General features: G+C 52.9%; 1 protein-coding gene across 1 annotated transcript in view; it reads left to right on the top strand.

The window, feature by feature from the left end:
* AJAP1 (adherens junctions associated protein 1) overlaps positions 1 to 2,071 on the top strand; it is a 54,962-nt gene extending 52,891 nt beyond the window's left edge. Inside the window, exons 3-4 of the mRNA XM_035020257.1 lie at positions 79 to 321; positions 1,999 to 2,071. Of these exons, the coding sequence (XP_034876148.1) occupies positions 79 to 321; positions 1,999 to 2,071 (316 nt within the window). The remainder of the gene's footprint in view (positions 1 to 78; positions 322 to 1,998) is intronic.
* Positions 2,072 to 15,727: the final 13,656 nt, after the last annotated feature.

Here is a 15,727-nt window from a genome sequence, read left to right as displayed (position 1 = left end):
GGCGAAGCCTCCGTAGTCTGAGTGCTGGCTTTTGGCATCTGCCCGCCGCACCCCCACCCCGACTCCTCTGTCTTCCAGCTGTGCCCAAAGCGGGAACACGCGTCGGAAGAGCCACCAGCGGAAGATCAACCAGCAGGAGGAGAGCTGCCAGAACCTGACGGACTTCACCCCTGCCCGGGTGCCCAGCAGCCTGGACATATTCACAGCCTATAATGAGACCCTCCAGTGCTCCCACGAATGTGTCCGGGCATCCGCGCCCATGTACACCGACGAGACGCTGCACCCGACGGCCGACTACAAATCCACGTTTAACGGGAACCGGTAAGCTCAGGCCTGGGCCAGGCCCTCCGCCACAGCATCGTCGACCTGGGGTGGGGGCACCCTTCACGTGTCTTTGGGGGGCCGAGCAAATGCATGCAGCTGGTCTGGGGAAACGGGAGGGGCGGGGTAGACGGAAGGAGGTGTTTCACCCACCAGAGACAGAGCCCAGCAGCAGCCCCGCTCGCTTCCGGACCGCACCCTTGCAGAGCGGGCAGAAGGCCCTCCCCACCCTGGACGGCACGTGCCGGGGGCTGAGCAGGCATCCTGGCCGGCTTTGTGGCAGCGGGCCTCCTGATATCAACACACTCCCCATCAGTCTCTCTGAACGCCCATCAATAAAATGTCAGTGACGCATCTTGCAAAAATATCAAATACCAAATTCCTGATTATTCAGTGCTCTTTTTTATTATTAATGGGTAATCCTTCCAAGAAGACATGACCCTAAAACCATCCCTGGGAACATTTAAGAAACCCTCGAGTCAGCTTCCGAGGGTTTATCCGGAATTAGATGAAAATATCAATAAGCTATTTTTTTTTAAGTGAGCATGCACATATGCATCATTTTGTAAATTAAAAAAAAAAAAAATTCTCCAACCACTTAAACATCTTAGGAAGAAATGAGTAGGAAACCAGGCGGACCCGAGGGACCCACCGTCAGCAGTAGGAGTAGCTGTGAATGCCCAGGGGGCCCGAAAGCGTTCCTCCCAGAACCCAGGTTGAGGAGACTCGGGTGACGTTTAGCTGTGCTGCCCATAGCTAACGGGTCCTCATCCTGGCCGTGAGAATGGGGGGACCTTCCTTAAGCTCCTCCTCTTGCATCTCTGCATTGGACTCCACGATATTCCCTGGGATGCTCCCCTCCCAGCCCAGGAGAGTGGAGAGCAGGGGCCTCAGGACTGTCCTTGCAGCCCACATTGCTTGGACTCAGCGACATTTGGGGAGCTCCTCGGTTGCATCGCAGCCTTCCAGAAGGCCTAGTTCACAAAGAATCGGCAAGAGGATTTTCAAACCATTTCACTGAACGCATGTGTTTCGGTTTGGCTACGAGTGCTGGCCAACGAGTGTTTCAGTTTGGGGAACGGGGGCTGGGTTGCCAAGTGACCATCCCTGTTCCCACTGGTCCCCCTTTGGCCCTGCCCTGTCCACGTGCAAGGTGGGTGCAGCTGCAAGGTGGGCGCACTGAGCCCTGGCTCGGAGGCATTGGGTGGAATGGGTTCTTGCTTTTTGGCCTAAGGCAATGCTCTGTTGGCTCTCTCTGGCCTTTGGAAATGGTAGCTTAGGTCTCAAAGGTGACAAGTGACAGGAGACCCATTTCAGGAGTCAGGCCCTGCCCACTCCATCATGTGCAGTAAAGTGGGTGGAATCCTTGCCCTTGGAGGGGGAGACCCCAAGCTTTGGGCTTGTCCTGCAAATGAAAAAACTAAAAATTAAATGTCTTCTGTGCATGGCTCCTTCAGGCTCTGTGTCCTCCAGGGCCTTCCAGGGTGGACATGAGTGTTAGCTGGCCACAGGGAGAGGGGCCCCCTTCCTGCCGGAGGCCAGTGGGTCCCAGCTGAGCATTACCTTTCTGCGTTCTTTTCGACTCAAGAAGCCAGTTTCCGGCAGTAGGCCTCAGGCGGCCTGCTCGTCCGGTGTTCTGTCCGAGCGCACGCAAGCCCGTTTTTCTGATCGCTGCAGACCCTCTTCTTCTGATCGGCATCTTATTCCTGTGGCCTTTGTGTCTGAGAAATGGTTTGAAATCTCCTGCTGACTGGCCGAAGTCTTGTTTACCTCCTGGGGGCAGGGCAGACGCCATGTGTCTGTTTTATGGTACGTACCTCTTTTTTTGGACATCGATCAATTTTTCCCCCCTTTGCCTCACCTTCCTCACCCCCGCCTCCACTCTGGGACAACCGGGAGCCCTTCTGGACATGGCAGGTGGAATTCCAATGGCGTTGCCATCTCGAATGCGAGCCAGGAGGGCTGGGCTTGTGGTCTCTCTGCTGCACTTGTTAGAAATGTCCCCGTGGAGGGAGGGACAGACACCCAGGAGTGGCAGCGCCGTCCCAGCCCCAGGGAAGGCCCCAGCCGGCAGGGAAACCTGGCCCCTCAACAGACAGAGACCAGGGCAGCGGCTATGCGGGCAGGCATCACACCTGCATCGGATGTCTCTACGTCGGGGCGGGGGGTGGGGTGGGCGGAGGAGGACTTGAAGCAGAATTAAAACACAATTTTGGAATATAAAAATAAGAGATAAGAAGGGAAAAGATAAAGGAAGGAAGCAAAGAGTTGAGACATCTACTAATTTAAAGCCAGGGACCAGCACCAAAACAGGATGAATTTTCCACGCTCTGCTGAATAGGAACATTTGCTTTGCTTTCAGTGATATTAACTTTAATGCTAACGGTAAATTGCTTTCTTCTGCGCCGAGTCTCCCGAACACTCAGGCTGCTGGGGGAGAAAGTGCATTTTGCCCCCATGACTGCACATTGTCTCCACACAGTCAATAGATGCAACCCGGACTTTGGGCTTTTTGGTCTTGTTTTTCTTTTTGATGTTGGGTTTTCTAAGGATCCTCATTTTTTTCTCAAACACAAATACTCTGTGACATCAGATCCCTTCCCTGAGTAGGGAACCCAGGTCCTAGGATGGGTTATCGATATTTGAAAATACTTGCTTCTTCCTTCTGCCCACCTTCTGAGGCAGGAATGATCATCAGAGTGGGTGGGAGGTGTTTCCTGGGGGCGCCCGTGTGCCCTTTGGGGGGCTCGGCTCGCAGCACGAAGCCAGGGGCTGGAGGAACCCACGGCTTTCAGAAATAGGAGTGAATGGGTCGGTCCTAATCCAGCCCTCATGAATCAAGTGTTTGCTCCAAATCAAATCTCCAGCCCTCGCTTCCTGTCCTGAAGCCAAAATGACCGGCTTAGCATGATGTGCAGCTATCGGGCAAAGAAATGTGATTAGACGAGAATGGAAAGCGCTCCTCCCCACCCCCACAAAAGGCCTTTGTTGAGACTGTGCAGGCAAGTTAGGTACGGTGCACTCCGTCCCCAACCATTCAAGGGCCAGATGCGCCTGCATGGCCCATCCATCAGAACCTGGTGCCTTTGTCTGCCTCAATGTGACTCACCTCATTAAGGCCAGGGACAAAGCTCCCTTTGGAGTTCCAACCAGGCTGGCAACAGGGAGCTTCTTATTAGCAGCAGAGTTCCCACCTGTCTGGTGAACCCTCTGCAGGATGGCCCGGTGGTCACCAGTATCCCTGTTAGGATTTTAAAAATGCATAAAAACATAAGACATTGATCTGGCCCTGCACGTCAAGGGTTCTGCTCCCTTCCTTCAGGAGCTGCAGGCTCACAGCCTGGAGGTGCTCTTCACTCCAGGGAGCTCCCCCCCACCAGCAGGGGCTGGGCGGCAGATTCCCTGAGGTGGACTTTCACGGGGACACTTAGGGAGCACTCTTGACATCTAGGGACTCCTACTGTCCTCCCAGAAATGCCACTTTACAGAGAGGAAACTGAAGAACGAAGCAGTTAAGTGACTTGCCTAGGGTCAGTCAGGTTGCTCGTGGTGGGGCGGATCAGCCCAAGGCGGCCTGGCTCTCTCTCGGTTGCAGCCCTCCGCGCTATCCCTCTGTCCCCTGTGCCACCCCCAGCCCGGCCCCAAGTGGGAGGAGAGTTGGTGCAGCTGGAGGTGGGCTTTCCCAGCAAACTGCATCCTGGGACATTCAGCTCAGTCCTACAGACGGGAGATCAGCTCCTGAGCGCCCAACAGCCTGAGCCACCAGCCTCCTCACCCACATTGGAACCAGGAGTCACAGCCCTGACTTAAAAAAAAAAAAATGGTAGAAAAGTGCTTTTATGGATTCCTGTGCTCCAGAAAGCTTTTCAGACTCAGTTCTCTCTTCTAGCAACTCAGGCATCAAAGGACCCCCGCAAGCTGTTGGTGGGCTCACCCCGTCTGCCACTCCCAGGTGGGCCCTGCCTGGACCACGTTCCTCTCAGGCTGTCTGGACCCCCACCTGCCAGGTCGTCCTAGGAACTGTCTCAGGACCACCTCCATTCGCAGGAAGGGACACATCTGTGTCCGAAGAGCTTGACCCGCTCACTGTGGACCCCAGGCGGGCCGTTCGGGGAGGTGAGAAGAGCCGAGACAGGACCTCCTCTGAGTCCGGCCACATGTAGCAGCCACACCTGGTGGCAGACGCAGACCAGGAGGGCTCCGCAAACAGTCTTGTTAGCCTTTGATAAATGCTTAAAGATTCCTTCACCACGTGTCGGACAGACCCAGACCGGTTATCACTCACTGGGAGGAAAGCATTCGGATTCTAAGTCTCCCTGATTCTTGCAGTTAATGCCTGGACATGAGCATCGAGCAGAGAATGGCCAGGAAGTTCGCTCAGATTTACTAAGGTACTTATTGTCCCTTAAATAAATAGCCATTAATACTAAAATATTTAATTAAGGTTTAGGAGCCGGCGGAGATACTTATCTCCTGCGTAGTTGCTGAGCCCCTCCGAATGCGTTTGTCATGATGACAGAGCCGTTTGTTACCACACCGTCTTGTCCGCTCGCGCTGACCCACACGCACACGTGGGACCCGAAAGTGGCCAGTGCCACTGTTGGCCAGTGCCAACCTGCGGGCGGTTGTCCCGGACTCAGGCACCCCCGTCTGGGCAGATGTTCACTCTGTCGCCCTGATTCGGCCTCTGTAGTCGATTCTGGCAAATTCCTGCCTCAGACCACCTCCACAGTGGCACCCAGTTGTCCTGACCTTCCCGCCCACCGAGGAAAGGGGCCAAGGACACACGCCCGCCCTTGGCTCTCGGGCTAATTTCCTGTCATTTTTCACATAACAGGTAAACTTCAGAAAACCTCATTAGTGTTCAGATCTTTGCATTTGCCAAGGCCACTTTATTCCCAACTGAGCCCGAAAAGTAATAAAAGTTCTCGCATCTGAAGCCAGTAAGAAATAAATCATGTGTTATTATTATTTTCAAAAACACACTGAAGACGTAACTAATAAAAGCCGAGATATGCACCTGAGCCTTCCTGCTTTGTTCTAAAAACCAAAACCAAAAAACAACACATTAACAGAATACCCAGCTTTTGCAATTCAGAGGAGCACTGTTTTCAAAGCAACGTGCAGACCGTACTGCAAACTGGTCTGTCTCAGCCGAGCACCAGCAGCAAGACAAACCTGGCGGCAAAGTACCCCTTTCAGGACGCAGCAGTGGAGAAACGGACTAGCAGCCCCTGGCACTGGGCGCTCTTGCCACGGTGTGTTCTTTGTTTTGCAAAGGCAGACACTGATCTCTGAGCCTGGGACCCAGCGTGCGGTCTGCTGCTGGGGGTGGGGGGGCAGGCAAAACCCAGGATCTCCTTCCAGGCAGCAGGGAGCACTAGTTTCTCCAAAGTCAGAATTCATCCCAGGTCCCAGTCTCTCAGATCACTTTGCAGCATGCTGCTTCCCTTTCTGGCCGGGAACCCTCGTGGGTGTGGGTGTGGGTGCCCTTGATATGTGTCTCCAGCCAGGACGTGGAGGGGCGTGCTCCTTGGCTGTCTTTCCCATTGGCCTGGGATGCACGGCCCTCTCAGGTCCCTCTCAGGGTTAGTGCCCAGCTGAGAGGGTCATACACCGAGCCTTGGGAACAGAAAGCCGAAGCCCTCCCGTGAGCTGAGTGCCAGCAGCAGGAACGTGGGGCGGGCGTGGAAGGTCACACCCCTGCTCCCGGCCTGACGGGGTGATGCCAACCTTGCCGGAGACCCTTGCAGGGAACCCACCCACCTCTGCAGGAAGCCAGCACTTTTGTTCAGGTGGAATGCAGGGCACAGAGTGGAGCCCTCTCCCTGCCCCTCTCTCTCTGCCTCTCTCGTCCTGAGACAGACGCCGGTAGGTTTGGAAGAGGCTCCATCCCCAGCAGCGCAAGGGCCGCTCCGTCTGTCCTCGGATGCAGTAGTCAGAACCCACCTGCACGCAGCGCCTGAAGGTCATGAGTCTCGGGGGCCGAGGACGAGGCTACTCCCACACATGCCTCTTCCCTGAGCTGCGTCCAGGACTGATGGTCCACTCCGGGCCAGGCACAGAGCTGGAGCCCCGGTGGACCCAGCAGGCACCCCGTAACACCTGCAACGACTCGTGGCATGCACACACTCAGGAGAGCCCGCGTGGCTTGCCCTTACCTGCAAAGCCCCACAACAGCGAGCTCGAATAGACAAAGATGAACTAGAGGTCGCATTTAGGAGAGGAGGGGCTGTCCAGGAAGGCCTCCCCAGGGAGGTGACCGTCTGCAGGCACTCGAAGGACATGGAATGAGGAGGCAGGACCTTGTCCGGGGTCGGAAGCACTGAAGACGTGAGGTGGGACAGTGGCCGCATAAACTCCATACGGAAGAACCCCCACGCGACGGCGGGCGCGAGGGAAGGGACGAGGCCGCACCTGTCACCTCCATCGGTCTGGTTACCGTCAGAATAAAGGACCTGAAGGTAGCCCTGCAGCGGTCCTCTCAGGAAACCTCCCCTCGTGAGGGGACAGCCGTCTGACAGGTGCTCCAACCCAGGACCCTCATGCCAGCGAGGAGGGGGCGCTGCTCAAACCAGAGAGGGTCCCAGGCCGCCGGACCTGGGCCCGCGATCACCAGGCACAGGCTTTCGTGTCCCCATGTTTTTTTGGTGTGTATTTTTTAACTTTTAAAATTGCGGTAACACGTACCTAACACAGAATGGACCATTTCCAGTTCTGTGGCATCAGGCACATCGACAACGTTGTGCATCCCTCACCACCACCTGTCTCCAGAACCTCCGCATCATCCCAAACTAGAACTCTGCCCCCATGAAACACCGACCCCCCCCCCGACCCCCTCCCCCAGCCCCTGGAGCCCCCTTCTCCTCTCAGGCTCTTTGCACTTGACTCCTCCTGTGAGTGGAGTCATGGAGCATTTGTGTCCACATTTTTTAGCTTTCCAAAAATTAGAATGAGGGCAGACATGCAGGAGGGACATTACTCTCCTCTTTAATGGCTTCGTTTTTTAAAGCACCCCCACCCCATCCTAGAAAGTGGAGGTGAGCAGGGGCAGGGCACCGTTGGAGTGAAGCTGCCGAGGGTGGTCCGGCACCCACCTGACCAGATGTCCTATTTCTTTACACGAGAGGACACCCTGCCCACAGCAGAGCATGCAGTCCCTCGGGAGATGAGTAGACGTTCCATTTTAGGCCTCCTAGGGTTGCTCAAACGTGTCATACAGAGGTAGAAGGCAAGGTGAGGCGGCATCCAGGGGCCCTGCCTTGTTGTCCAGACCAGGAGGGCTCCCGGAGGGGAAACGAGCACCCTCACCCCCAACCCAAGTGGAGGAGAATGTCCGTGCTGAAGCTCCTGGTGCAGACGGTGCCGAGCAGGATGCTGGCCTGCAGCCTCCCACCTCCCCCAGCCTGGGCGCCCCGCAGCCCCCAGTCCCGGGGAGGATCACCTGGCAGGTTTATTCAATTCAGGACAAAGCATCCTACCCCCTTGGCTGTTGAGACAGAGGTAATGGGCCCAGGCCTGGCACAGGATCAGAGTCTCCTGGGGAGCTTGTAGAAACCCATATCCACAGGCCCTACCCGAGGACCTGCGTCTGGGCCTCTGGAGGTGGGTGCAGGCGTGTGTGTTTCTGAAGTGCTCAGCAGGTGACTAGGACAGGGCCGGTCCTGCGGGGCCGGGAACCCCCGCGGACTTGCCAGAGCTCCAGCCCACGGCCTCTGGGCTTTATTTTGGAATTACTGTCCCCCGTCTAGTTGTCTCAGCGGCATAGATGAGTGTGCAGCGTCCTCCCCCTTTGTACTGTCTGAGGGTCCTCGTTTCCTGTAGTTGTGAGCTGGGGGGGACTCCAAGTGACAGCAGAGAGAAATAGTGCCCCATCCTTACGGCAGAAGTGCCTCCAGGCTGAGCCATGGCGTGTTCCAATGCCCCTGGCCATGCCCAGAACAGCCGCAGGTCTCGGACTCTCTGGGAGATGCTGACCTCTGGGGTCTGTCACTGAGGCGGGAAGACTCTGGGGTTCCTACTTTCTGAGACTAGGTATGCCCAGGTTGGGAAGAGCTGCCCTTCTTTGCAGTCGGCTGACTTGGCTTGCAAGCACTCGCCTTCTTTCTTTCTTCGGCAAGATCACGTCTTGGGGAGACCCAGGGGTCAGTTTTTCTGATGCAACCGGTTAATCTCCCCAAGTCCCAGCCTCAGTGAGCCTCCAGCTGAGCAGTGGGCTGAAATGGACCCCATTGCTTCCCGCCATCCAGGAATGGGGCGGGCGGCATCTGCTCCTGGTGGGTAGGAGCTGAAAAGGGGGTCAGCCTGGCACTGGGTGCATGCAGTCACTTGCAGGCTTGCGGAGCACGGCCCCCTCGTAGTTAACGCAGGGGTGGTCCCAGCCCCTCTTAGGAAGCCCAGACCCACTCCTGTTGCGGGCAGAAGCAACAGCTCCACCATCAAGTACTGTGATTAGCACGAGGTCCCTGGGACTCCTAGCATGTGCTCCAGTCCCCGGTGCCCAGGGCAGGAGACCCCGGTGTCTGCAAGCCAGCAAGGCTCAGAGGGGCTATACAGACTCATCCTGCCCTTGGCTCCCTGCTATTTAATCTCTTCTTGTTTTCTTTCCACACAGGATTCCGTTGGTGAACCTGTAAAAAAAATAAATAAATAAAATTAAAAAAAAAAAATTAAAACACACACACACACACACATACACACAAAACCTAAAAACTAAACTCTCTACGGGGAGGGTCCCCATACCTACCGCTTCAGTTTGCCGGTGGGGAGCTCAAAGAGCAGGACGCTATAGGCCAAATATATTTTTATAAAAATGCCCACGCCTATGGGGGACTGCCTTCTGCCAGAGTTGTCTTTGGAGAGCAGAAAGAAGGAAAGCAAGGAGGAAGCTGGAGACAGAGAAGAAAGGCCAGCAGGAAGCACCTGGAGCCTGGGATTTGAACTGATTCTGAACCTTTGCTGATAATACCATTATGTGCCATGTACTGACCCGAAGGACTTGGTGACCAAGGTGAAGCCAAGCGAACCACGCGTAGAAATCTTCCCGAAAACAGGGGGTGGGAATCTTCCAATAGAGTCGCTATTTCTGGTTAATATACATATATAAATATATAAATACACACAGACACACACACACACACACTTTTTTTGTACTGTAGCAATTTTTGAAGATATTCAATGTTCCTTTTTAAAAAAAAAATGTTATCGGTTACAGAATCTGATTTATTTAACACGCTTAGTACGGGCAGAATAAACTGGTGTTTTCTACTTTGGCAACATACTGCACACACAAGAACACACACACACACACGCATATATATGCATATATTGGAAATGCAGTTCCACGAGTGAGCACATTCCTTCTGGTGACCTGGTATCCCATTGCCATCCATCCCGGGGGACAGCCTGGACCCACGCCAACAGACCCCTCAGTGACACATCCTGCATTCGCTGGTATTTGGTGAGTGGCACTAGATGTATACTTTATTATCTTGGGCCAGAATTAAGAATGCCATGGTTTTATATACATACATATATATAGAGAGAGAGACACACATAAATACGATCTTTTTTTTTTTTCATTTAATCGTTGGAAGAAACTACCTAACAGCCACGCACACATTTATGTAGCCGGCTGCTTACAAACGGGGCTGAGCGTCAGCTTGGGTGGGTGGTGGATTCTTGACCATCTTTGTGTCCTACAAGAATAGACCGAATTAAAGAAAGTTTTCCAGTTCCAAAAATTAAAGGAATATATCCTTATAATGTGTGTGCGTACGTCAGAACAGAACTCAAAAATACACAAGGGCCCCCGTTCATTTGAGAATGAGAAATAATTGCACGTGCAGAGGATCCAGGCTGCTCCCACGGGAGCTGTGCCCTATAGTGTGTTCCCCATTTGTCTCCCGCACGTTGCTGGACAAGTCACTGCTCTTTCTAGAACCCAAGCCTGGCTTTGAGTCTTGGTGGGGACTGTAGCAAAGATGCTCTCTCTCGCTGGTGCTGGTGGGTCAACATCTGTGTTTTTGCCATCAAGAATCCCACAGTGGGGTTTCCCGGTGGAAATAGGGGCTCGAGGCTGGAGCCTCGGGACAGGGAATCCCAACCACACATACTTCATTAGAAACGCTGCCGTGTCTGGGGTGGGCAGTTCCCTCCCAATCCCGGCCACATAATGGCGCCCTGGTGCCCCATCGTGCTGTGTATAGGGGGCACTGTGAGGGATGGGAGGCTCCGTCGGACGCTGTTTTCTCCTCACAGGGATCCCAGGTTAGGTGCTTGTGGCCTGCCTTCTATGAATGGCCCACGTGTGACTTTGATTTCACCAGGAGGGTGTGGGAGCCCATCTCGTGAAATGCCCTGCAGACCAGGTCGAAAGGTTGAAGGTCAGGTGGGCAGAAAGCCTTGTGCCCACTGACTGGCCAGGTCGCTGACCTCTTTCTTCCATCGGGCTCAGTCTCCCTCTACAACACCTTGAAACATGCTTCTGCGCCTCTTGGGATCTGGGAGACCAAAGTGATGCCAGGGAAGGAGGAAACCATAGTGCTAGGTCTGTGTTGTTTGGAATTGCTCGCCACATGGGAAAGTCCGATTTTTGGTTTGGGTTTTGGTTTTGTCATTTCCCCCCGAAAGCTTCGGCACGTGTGGAGACCACACACGCCTGCCCCTGGCGTCGCCAGGTTCCCGGGGCTCACCTGCATGGCGCTGAAAGGCACACCTCTCTCCGTCCATCACCCCGCTCATCCATCTCATTACCTGAAGGTTTTTGGAGGTGGCACGGGGGCCTTCCTGACTCAGGTGGGCACAGCTCGGTGAGTGCAAGGCAAGGGCTGTCCGCGCTCGCAGGGGCAACGGAAGCTACCCTCTGCTCCCCGACACCCTGAGCTCCAGGGAGCCCGAGCGAGAAGGACGTGGCGGCAGGGGGCCTATTTGCTCGCCGACAGCAGGAACCCGGGATTCCTGATGATGCCGTAATTTGGCGTCCACCCCTCCCATCTGACTGCTGCTCGGCCCCTTCCTCGGACCTCGTCCCGACACCCGAACTCTTTCCAGAGCCCCATGTGATGCCGAGCTTTCGAAGGAAGCTTAAAATAACTAAGCCCCCCAGACACAGAGAGCCCCGCTGGGCACGCGCTCAGGGCACGGCCGGGCGCCCCACACGCGCCCGGCCCACACATGCTTGCACGTTCCCCACCAGGAAGTCTGCTCTGAGCTGACATCTGTCAAGGCAAATCCACCTCGGGGAAGGCTACTGTTTCAGGACGATTGAGGGAGTGTGTGTAGGGATTTTAGCTGTTAAATGGTCACCTGGAAACGTGGAAGCATCATCTCTGTACAAGGGGATGATAACGGAAAGCGAGAAGGCTTAGGAATTCAGTTCTGCCCGTGAGAACGTCTATAAGGTGAGACTGGGCAGGCGTTTCCGGAGTGAGGCCCTAGGCACGCAGGTCCGGGCGTTCTGTGTGTCCATGTGGAGGCTGTGTCCAGGACGTCTGTCCGTACCCTGGGGCCACGCTCTGCTTTGGCCTCTGCTCTCCTCAGCCTCCCTCCATCTGCTGGGTCCTCACATTTGCTGTAGATTTTTTTGTCCCTCAACAGAAGTACCCAGAGGAAGAGATTATAGTTTGGTAAGTCCCCCAGTTTTTGTCCACCTCCATCTCATCCCTTCAGTGACTGAAATCCGTGGTTGTGGCCCCTGCCACACACAGACCACTGCCCATCATCTACCATTAAAACTTTCTGAACAATTAGGCTGGGCGTTGGGCACTCTGCTATTCAGTCCAGCCTGTTTCTAGGTTTAATTACTTCTAATCTTTGTGCATTTGTCATTTTTATCTGGTTGAAATAATGGGTGTAATTACTTTTGTTGACAAGCTCTGAGTGCTGAGGGGAAGGGGCTCCAGGCTCAGCCGGGAAGGCTTCCTGGTCATTCCCCACTGGGCTCGGATTCCAGCAGCATCCAGGGCAAAGCCAGGCCGTGTGCCCACCGCATCTTCCTCCTCGGTTGCAGCCTGCTCACACTCAGTGTGGAAGTCTGGGGACCCCTCAGGCACGTCGGAGGGCTGTTAGTCTCCATAGTCAGTGTCCTTCCTGTGTGGGAAGTAGACACCTCTTAGGAAGCCTTGGTTTCTCCCAAGTGTTTCTGGTCCTTCCCCATCTTGAGTTTGGGTGGACATCTCATGCTGCATTTGACTAGATGTTTATCTCAGTCCTTCATGGAGCATTTGAAACTCAGAAACCTGGACTTATCAGCAAATCCCACCAACTCTGAATTTGACCCCCAGGAATTCAGTAGTTACCCCCGTGACCTTGACATCTTTGAGCACTCTTCCTTCTCACAGATACATTACTCTTTCTCAGCCACATTTCAGCATCAGGCAGAATCTTCTGTATAGGCTTTCGTCTTCAGGAATTTTGTGTGAGGATGTCCATTCCCATTTGTCATATTAAGAAAAGCACATAATGGAGACTTGACCCTTTTGCCTTGTAAGGTCTCCATGTGACTCTTACTGCCCATGGAGTTACTCCATCTTATTTTGTTTCTTCTCCCAGATGGTCCAGTAGCATCACCTGCTCAGGAAGCTGGGCTGATCCCAGTCTCTTGGGAGATAAGACGAGGAGCCAGGGCTGGGACCTGCAGCCCTGTCAGGTCTGGCTGGGTCTTCCCATGACTTTCATCTCAGCACGTGGTGGCATTGGTACATACCGTTCTTTGTCCATATTGTGACACCGTCATCTTTTCTCGACAGGCAGGTCCCAGCATGAGTGAGTGTCGGCACTCCCCTGAGGTGTCTTCCCCCCGCCCTGTCTCCACCGAGTCACCCCACACGTCACAGTGGGGAAGGGCACTGGGGTCATTCTTGTTGCGCTGCATGAGTCCCTTAAGAAGACACTACTCACAGATGCAGTTGGAAGAGAAGCGATTCTTTGTGGCTTGCCATAACTTGCCATTCATCTGCTCATGCAAAGGCTTGAACTGTCATGTTGGCCACACGGTCCTGCCCTCATGGGTTTTACTTTCTACTCTAGGAGGAGGCAGATAATTAACATAGAAGCAAAAAACAGTGACTTCCAGAGAGAAGGATAAGTGATAGGAAGAGAATGGGGCAAAGTGATGGCAGGAAGAGAAGAGGGGGCTGTCCGCATCTCCTGGGAATGGTCAGTTGCTTAACGAGGGCTGGCCTGAGGTTTAAGAGAATTAGGAAGCCTTGCTCCTGCCTCCTGGATGAAAATACAGTGCAGTGCCAAGGAGGAGATGCCCCAGTCATTACAAGCCATCCACCTTGTTTCCCACCAAACCCCGCGTCATTCTAGCCAGGAGTGGCCCTGCAGGGGAGGCAGGGAGGTGAGGCTATGAACTTCTCTCTTCCTTGAGCGCTGCCTCTCTCCATGGACGCCTTCCCGTGCACATACATACATTGTCGACTCTTAGCTAGGTCAACCAATTCTCAAGGAAGACATAAGAATCCAAGGACAAGGACACAGCCCACAGGGTCCTGGGAGCCCCAGGGAGAGTCATCCCTCCTGGTAAAGAAGAGAAGACAGCTGCCTTTTCCAAAGCTCACCCTCAATACTGATCACACTTAGCAACGTACTTCTTAAACAACATCTGCTTTTAAGTAAGCAGATACTCCGAAACACGCCATGATTCATGTAATTTTGGAATGGTTATTTTGGTGCAGTTTGTCAATTTGCTATGCCATACTGTTTTTTGATCGTTTGTTTGTTTTCCAATGTAAATAGCACAGCCCACATAAATGAGCAAAACTCTCACCATCTGAGTTTTTGATTATTCTTCCTGACTTATTTTATATTGATGTGCTTCCGGCTATGAAGACGAACTTGCTCTTCATTCCCTGCTCTGAGCCAAGATTTGTGTGTTAGTTACACTCAGCACAATTCGTGGGGTTTTGGCGAGGTCTTAAATAGCTGTTTGACATTTTGAAATATGCTACCAGCCCTTCCTTCCGAAAAGTGTGGAGCATGGTTGTGCATAGTTTTGCCTTTCTGGGGTTAGCGTTTGCATTCGAGTGTAAGGAGTGGGTAAAGAGAGGTGTAGGCAAAGAACCATCATTGTTTAGATCACCCCAGCTAAATGCTCCAAGAGTTAGTGTGCGTAGACTCAAGAGAATAGTTTTGAATGAACCATATATCTAAGTCATGTGTGGGACAACCTCAGCTTAAGAGACATGGTTTAAACTGGCCCGACCTTGCCCATCTGGGACATATAGGTTTATGAGCACTTGGGGTTGGGGCAGTTTAAACAGCTAGTGAGTAGTGGGGTGAGGGTCAGTGGATGTATAAATAGTCATGTTATCTCTTCTGTGTAGGGTAGAATCAGAACACACATACACCATGAATAGTGTAAATTAAATAGGTTAATATAATAAGCCTAGAGAGTTGCTAAGACATCCCTTAGGGCTGAGTTCACTCTTGCCAATATCTTGAATCTCACAGTAAAACATCTGCTGAGTAATGTGTGGTGGGAATGATGCAGAGGATCGGACTGTAGGAAATTCTGTTTGAAAGTTAATTAGGTTTGTCCCAGGTGGTCTTTCTCTTAAAATAGGATCCCCTGGAGACCTGGATTTTCACACATAAATCAACACGTAAATATCTGCAACACCAAATAACAAATCCCTATAAACTTCATTCTTATGTGGACATTAACTCAGCTCATCACACTGGTTAGATTTTGTCAGATTTCTGAAATTCTGCAATAAAATGCTTTGGTGTTGATGCTTATAGCTTTTGGGTTGGCAACTGTCAGTTCATTGGTCAGTTCATTCCAGTCTTGCTGAATCTGGCAAATTATTGCTTCCAGAGAATCGGGGAGTACTTTAGCCTTGGGAGAAGCAAGAACACTATGCAGTCCTAACATCTACTTTTGGGCACCATCATGTACCATGAAGACTTGTAGCTACAAAAGTCTAGGCACGGGGAACCCTTTGAGGGATGCTTGTATAATTATTTCAAATCATTATGCAGGGAACCATGAAGGCAGACATATACCACCCTCCTGGGCCACTGTCCCATTTCTAAGACAACCATGTGTCCTTCACTCTGCAATCATTGCGAGCCAAAAGGGCCAATCTCAAAGCCATTATAACATCCAACCTCCATTTCCAAACTCTGAGGGACCATCAGGAGTAGGAGAGAGGGGCTTTGCTGAAGTCGTAGGCTGCTAAAATCCACAGAAGGGTGTGACATCAAGCCCATAGTACTGTTCCTGGCCAAGTTTTGTGAGGCACCACTGCCACCAGAAGGGACCCTCCCCCTCTGCCTCCAAAGTCTATTTTGGGCTGGGAACTCCACTCTGCATTTTCTTCTCTTATGCATATAGATTTCTAATATGTTATGTGAAGGCTTACAACTTAAGGTCTACAAAGCAACAGGAGTGTTTTCC

This window comes from Mirounga leonina, unplaced genomic scaffold, assembly GCF_011800145.1.
Source record: "Mirounga leonina isolate KUSES-001 unplaced genomic scaffold, KU_Mleo_1.0 Mir_173, whole genome shotgun sequence".
NCBI lineage: Eukaryota > Metazoa > Chordata > Mammalia > Carnivora > Phocidae > Mirounga > Mirounga leonina.
The sequence above is the reverse complement of the archived record's forward strand: the minus strand, read 5'-3'. Positions and strand labels throughout refer to the sequence as shown.